General features: G+C 42.5%; 1 protein-coding gene across 3 annotated transcripts in view; it reads left to right on the top strand.

Moving 5' to 3' along the window:
* Positions 1 to 2,764: 2,764 nt before the first annotated feature.
* Positions 2,765 to 7,239, top strand: part of LOC117261049 (transcription factor COE3) — a 201,174-nt gene continuing 196,699 nt past the window's right edge. For all 3 annotated transcript variants that reach the window (XM_033633252.2, XM_033633253.2, XM_033633251.2), the window contains exon 1: positions 2,765 to 3,408. In XM_033633252.2, coding sequence (XP_033489143.1) covers positions 3,275 to 3,408 — 134 coding nt within the window. In that variant the 5' untranslated portion in view covers positions 2,765 to 3,274. The remainder of the gene's footprint in view (positions 3,409 to 7,239) is intronic.

Raw genomic sequence — 7,239 nt, 5'->3', positions numbered from 1 at the left:
GGGTGTTGAAGGAGGCCTTTAAGGTATCTGAGTTACGTTCCAGGATTTCCAGTCAGTCACGGTGTCCCACGGGATGTTCAGAACAGGTCATCTACATGAGGTGCTGGTCGTTTTAAGAGGAACCAGGAGATCTAGAAGTGATTCAAGGAGCTTTGAGGCTTGTGTCAGGGTTCTTTCGTGGGTTCCACAGGCTTGAAGGATGGAGATTTTAAGAGCCGATAATAAGGGGCCCCAGCGTTCCAGGAGGTTCCAGGTGTTCTAAGGGAGTTTTTAGGTAATACTTAAGGTCCTTCAGGTGATCCAGAAGAAGTGTTGGGGGTTCTGAGGAGATTCAAGGGGATCTACTTAAATCCCTTATTATGGGTCTTGAGGTTAAAGGAGTACCTGGGGCAGTGAAAGGTGTTTTTAACAGGTTCCAGGAATTCCAGGGGAGTTTTCAGTAATTCTCAAGGTGCTCCAGGTGATTCAGAAGAGATGTTTTGGGTTCTGAGTTGATTCAAGGGGATTCACGTAAATCCCTTATTATGAGTCTTGAGGTTCCAGGTGTACTTGGGGCAGTGAAAGGTGTTTTAAGGGGTTCCGGGAATTCCAAGGGAGTTTTAGGTAATTCTCAAGGTGATCCAGAAGAGGTGTTGGGAGTTCTTAGAGGATTTAAGGGATCTAGAGGACGCATGTCTTAATCCCTTATTTCCGGGTCTTGAGTGGGTTTCAGGACCTCTTGAGGGGAGTCTTAAGGGACTTCCAGGATTGCTTGAATACAGGTTCCAGCTCCAGAGGAGGTTTTAACACTGACACATCATCCAGATCAGAAGAAGAGTCAGTGACACCAATAAAATAAAAAAATGAGCTGAAATGAAATTCATTTAGAAAATGAAACACAGATATGACACACAAGTTGTTAAAATTACTCGCGACCTCCTGTTGTGTGAAATGTGATAGAAAATGTTATAATTCCAATTATTTATAATTTGTAATAATCATGATGACATTTTTATATTTATTTGCAGCACCAGTTGTAGTGACATTAATGAAGTGTAACTGTATTTATTAAAGCGTTATGACTTCAGACATATTATTATTATAAGAATTAAAATGATAAAATATTTGTAATAAATAATAATTTTTACGCAGCGGACCGATGCGCCTGTTGCCGTCCGGTTTCTTATGCGGACCGTCTTCCTCTTCATCATTTTCCTCTTCATCGCCAACATGTTTGCAGCGTCTCATTGACTTTTTCTCTCCCCGCACAGAAATATTTTTCCAGGCTTTCCAGACGTTTCTGTCTCCCTGGAGGAAGGCAGCGGGCTAAAGGAGGATAAATATTTAATCAGCGCTGCTCTGGAGTTTTTGCTTAATTAGAGGAATTCTGCTTCTGCCACGAAAATGAACAAAAATGACTGCTGGAGATGTCAAAACCTCCGAAAACATCAAGCGGGATGATCAGAGACAGACAAAAATACTTTTTTTCTTATTCTTATTATTATGATGAGTAGTGTTATTGATCGAAGCTGCGAGGCCTGTTGTGTTTCATCTAAATACTAAAATTAAAGTCATATTTTAAAAGCTGTGTGAAATATAACAGTTGTATTAAAACACAGCTTATTAGCGGCTTCTCCTCCTGGTGTGTGTGTGTGCATGTGTGTGTGAGAGCGAGAGAGCGCCATATGTCCGTGCGTAAAAAAAAGCGCAAATTGGTGCCAAATTTGCGCGCCGCCCGTGTCAGTCAGCCTGAACGCGGGATGACAGAGGAGATTATTCCACATGAAACCAGTTAATCCCCCAAAATCTGAAGGAAGTCTGTGAGGTTGGAGGAAGTGAATACAGATTTCTGTTACTGATGAGGTTCAGTATTACAGTCTCGTATCCACTGAAATAAATCTGGAGCGGTTTTTTTAAAGTGAGCGGGCCTGAGCGGAAACAGACTCTGAAGGTTTGGATAAAGGAGATTCAACCTTCTGTCTGAGCTGTTGCTGCAGCCTGTCAACCTCAACAACTCATTTAATGACGGATTCACGCGTAAAAAGCCCACATCTCTTTAACAGAGGTGACAGACGCTGCCCGAGAAACAAGACTCGGTGTTAAAATCAGTGCAGAAGTGATGCGTAAATCGCTCAGGATGACTTGTGACTCTCCTGCGCTGCGGAGCAGTGGTTTGTAGACTCACCACATCAACAGATTCCCTCACATGCTGCGGGTTAAAAAGAGGTTTCAAACTTCAGACATGACTGAATATTAGACAGAAGCATCATTCACGTTCGTGCTGTTACATTTCACATGTCGCTGTGTTTATTTAGCAGTTTAAGAATGTGTCCATCATGCAGCATGTTTGCACCTTCAGCAGTCAGATCTGTTTATCTCATTAACTCTAATCTCTCCAGAGTTTTTCCTTTTTTTCTCTCCGCTTTAAAAGTTTCATTTTTTACAGTGCGCACGGCCGAACACGCGGAAACCCTTATTTGGCGTGCGTTTTGAAAAAACAATGACGCAACGCGCGACTTCCGCCAATAACACGCCAGAGGTGCGACCAGTATTCAAATGAGCTGTCCTTATTTGGAGGTGTCTCCGCCCCCTCCCGATCCACGCCGGTCCCCCGGGAGCTCCAGAGCCTCGGACCCCGGGAGAAGGAGCTCTCCGCCGGGACAGAGGAGCCATAAAGAGCCGGGGAGGGAGGGGGATGAGATTTCTCGCTGCCCAATCCCCCTGTTCCCCCGGGAGCAGCAGCCTTCCACGGTCCGTCCCTCCCTCTTGTTTGCTAATCATTTCATTTTACTCCTTTTTGAAGCGGTGGCTTGTTTTTTATCCCACTTTTCATTTTTCCACAATCCGCGGCTGCTCGCCTCCCTCTGATCCCCGGCTCTCCACGCTCCGTTCTCCCGGTGTAAGGCTCTCCGGATCCCGGCTGATTCTCGTCTCTCTCTTTCGGCTCCTCTGAGATGCTCTCCCCGCTCTCCGCTCCTCTCTCCGCCCTCTTTTAACTTCACAGAGACGCCGGTTTAAAGCCCGGACTGCTGCGAGCCGGGGCTGGGATCTAAAACAACCCCGGAGAAACCCAGAGGGATCCCGGGCTCTTCTTTGGATCAGGACCCGGTACTTTGGGGAAGCTCGCTCGTGTGTCCTCCACCCCCTCCTCCTCCCCTCCTTCTGCATCGCTCCTCTTTTCTCCACCTTAATCCAGGTGGTCCTTTGGCATTTTTGAGTGGCTGGTACAGGGAGGATTATTCTTCTTCTTCTTTCTTGTTTCTGGTGAAGACAAAGTTCCCAGAAGGACACTTTGATGTTCTCCATCCAGGACAGCCTCCCCCGGGGGGCCCTGACCATGAAGGAGGAGCCGCTCCCCACCGGCATGACCCCGGTCCGCTCCTGGATGCAGGGCGCAGGGATTTTGGACGCCAACACAGCGGCCCAGAGGTAAAAATATCACCAAAACCACTTTTCATCTCTCTGCTCCGCGGTGCCAATCGGTCCATTAATGCCACACTTAGAAAAACTCCAGCGTGAAGGTGAAAATCATGTTTGCATCCTCCAGGATCCGGGTGGAAAGTGACTTTCACGGAGGTTCAGTCCGCAGGGCGAAAAGACGAGAAAACAGCAAGTTTTAAAGCAAAGTTAAAACCAATGCACCCACATGGCTCCTGCTGCTCCTGCAGACAGAGTTACAGTCACAGCTTCACTGTCAGGTTGTAATTTAAGAAAAATAACAAAACCATCAGATTAAACCGAGATGACGAGCAGTGCACGCGTTTATCTGGAAAAAGGATAAAACCACTAAAACACAGAAAAAGCTGAAAACACCGAGGTGCAAACTTTTAGTCTGAGCTGTCAGATCAGCCACTAAATCATCAGCTGACATTTTGGGGACGCTCATGGCGCCTGGTTTACTTTTTAAATTGATGCAAAAGTGACCGGACTCAAAAGTCAAGCAAAATGTATTTGGAGGGAAAAACAAAATCTCGAGAAGCAGCATCACAACATGAAATCATGTCAGTCACAAATTGTCTCTCCTCCTTTTCTGTGTAATTCAAACCAGCAGGGTTTAATGGTTTCAGCGCTGAGCCGCAGCTCCATCACACCGTCTCCCTCCTCCTCTCCGACGGATACACATCCACCAACTGCCCGGTGCGAGCGGAGACACGCGCCGAATCACTTCCCTCAGTTCACATATCTTTAAAAACCGAAAGTTAACTTGAAGTAATGTTTACATCTCCCACACCGCGGCTCTGACTATTCATTTAAACAAATCTGACATGCAGTTTGGTGCTGCACGAACACGCCGCGCGCAGAGAGCGCAGAGACGCGGCGGCAGCAGCGCGGGGCTGCAGCCGCTGCACGCGACTCTTCTCTGGGATTATTAAACTACATTTAAAGCTTATTTAGGAGATAATCATAAGAATTAATACTTCACTATTTAATGAAGCCACACAGCGATTTTCTCTCTCCCTCAAACGCCGTTTACAAATTTGCGGTGGGTTGAATTTCAGAAACGAGAATTTAAGCGATATTTTATTTATGAAGCAACTCGGGGAGGAAATAAATCAGAATTTAAGTGGATCACAGGTTAAATTAAATGGTTCTTCAGCTGCTCACATGCAGGATAAAATAACTCAACGTTTGACCTCCGTGATACAAACACGCAGCCCGGCAGACATCTGACACACCAAGTTTCACTTTGACATTAATTGATTTCAGCATTTTTTAAAATAAATTAAGTTAATAAAGTCTCACAGAATGGAAGGAATGTTTTCTTCAAAGTGGAAATATGAATGACCAAAATCATATTTTTAAAAGTAAAATAAATGTGCAATTTAAAATAAAAATAAAAATCTAATTTGAGTTTTAAAGAACAGAAAATTCTCCCGCGTGTTTGTCTCCAAACTCCAAAGTTATTTCCGACACATCATGACGTTAATGACGAGAGTTGTGAGCGCCTAAATTGCTGAAGTGTGTCTCAGGTGAGCTGAGGTGAAATTTGACCGTTTTACTGAAATAAATCAATGCAGGATTTTGAAGCGCTGTCTCGGATTTAAATGACCTGAACAGAAGAGAGAAAATCCATCAGCTGCTTCTGGTGAGGCTGAAACGACCAACGCCGCATCCATCACCTCCGGAAAGGCGCGCAGGTCAAACTTTAACATAGAACCTCCTGATCCCCGCGTGCTTTAATATATATTTAGATTTGATTCATGCAGGATTTTTTTTTCTTTTGCACAATTCTTTAAATAAATCTCTTTTCAGCTGCAAAACCTGCAACAAAAACTATAAACTAAATTAGATGCAGTTTAATTTTCAGTGTTTAAAATCTAAGTTTCACAAAGCATCAGTCAGTGTGTAAATCTGAACCCACAGTCTTGCTGCATCCTGCAGCTTAATGCACAAACCAGCCGAGTTTCTGATTAAAAACACATTTTAAGCACCTGTTTCACATCAGAAGTCATTAAAATCCAACAGTCGGGACCTGAAACAGAAACTTTATTGTTCAAATATATTCACACAAAATACAAGACAGAGACAGAAATAGACACACAGCTAACGAGTTGAGCAAAGACAGCAGAGGAAATGTAACAGCTGTGAGGTAAGAGGTTTATAAAATCATGTTTATATGCAAAAGTAAACAGCTCCATAACAAACACATTATTTTCTTGAATAACTGATTATTTCTTTGGCCTATAAAAACTCATTAAAGAGTAAATAAATCACCAAGTTGACGTCTTTAAATGTTTTGTTTTGCCCCAAACCCAAAGACACTCAGTTATCTGTTATAGAAGATGAAAGAGAGACAGCAAATATTTATATTTTAGAAGCTGCAAACACAGAATTTTGGGCATTTTTGGCTTAAAAATGACTTTAAACAATTATTCAGATATTAAAACAGCTAATATTCTGTCAATCAATTTATTGATTAATCGCCTAATCCTCTCAGCTGTAATCTGAATATAGATTAAACAGCTGGTTGTTGTGCAGCACCAACAGTGCACAAGTACACAGCTCAATAGATGTAAAGTTTCTGTATGTGCGGGGGTGGATTACGTGTCTGTTAGTGAATCATCATATCATATATACAGTACATGCAGCTTACATGTGCACGGTGCTGCACAGTGTCTGTGTTACACTTTAATATATCTGATATGCATGATGCAAAATGAAGTTTATTTCTGCAGCTCCAAATCCCAAACTTTACAGTCTGCAGAACAAACTCCAGAGTGAAGAACTCGTCGCTCTCGTGACGTTAAACGATTCAGAAAGCTGCTGAAAGTGCAATATTTTAAAGTGAAGATTTAACAGACAGGAATCAGCTCTGATGAGAGTAAAAACAATAGAAAAAATATAAAAACAAGCCGTGCATTTAAGGTAGGAAGGCAGAAAAGAGGCAAACAGAGGCTGAAAAACTTTGAGGACTCCCTCTCCGTCTTCACTTCATGAATTTAAATCTAATTGAACAAGTTTGAGGCAGAAATCGTCGTCAGAGTGTGTCGGTGTGTCAGAGCAGCGTCTCACTTCACTCTGCTGTACATGCAGAGACATTTAAAGCTCACTGCAGAACACAATCCCTCATTTAAACACAGAAAAACTGAACGTTAAATAAGTGTTTTTGACCCTGAACAGATGAAAATGAAGCCTAAAATAAATTTTTAAGGGTTTATAAAAACCTAAAGATGATTTTGGATGTTTTTTGTTTTCAGTATTTTTGTCGGCTGGTGTCAGTTTGATGATCTTGTTTATTGAGCTGCACATTTGTGTTGTTTTTTTAAAGACAAGTAATGAAACTTCCAGATAACTGAGTGAGTGTGTGTGATGTGTTTCCTGCTGGGAGTGACAGGAAGACGCTTGTTTGAATTGTGCGTGTCAAACACAAAATCAAACACCACAAATTTGCCTTAGAGGGCTTTAGGATCTACTCAACATTAGACGCCCTCTGTGTTTGAATGAAGGGAAAACTCTGGGATTAAAAAAAACTTTTAATGGCGGGAAAAGGTAGAAACAGACGAGGGGTCGCTCCTCTAGCACTGACGGACACACAGTAGATGTCACATATACAATAAGAAGAAAGAAAATGACAGTATGAAGTGAATAAAGTATGTTTTAATGTGAATATTAAGTCTAATAGGTAAGATACAGACTGTGACATCTGTTGTATAGAAACATAAAGAGCTGACAGGCTGCGTTCACAACACTTTGTCTCTTTAGTCTGAGTCCATAAAACAACAGGTTTAAAAAACAGCAGCAGTTTGTTATTGAATCAAT

The sequence above is a fragment of the Epinephelus lanceolatus genome, chromosome 7 (assembly GCF_041903045.1).
Source record: "Epinephelus lanceolatus isolate andai-2023 chromosome 7, ASM4190304v1, whole genome shotgun sequence".
NCBI lineage: Eukaryota > Metazoa > Chordata > Actinopteri > Perciformes > Serranidae > Epinephelus > Epinephelus lanceolatus.
Note: the sequence above shows the minus strand (reverse complement) of the source record. Positions and strands in the feature narration are given on the sequence as shown.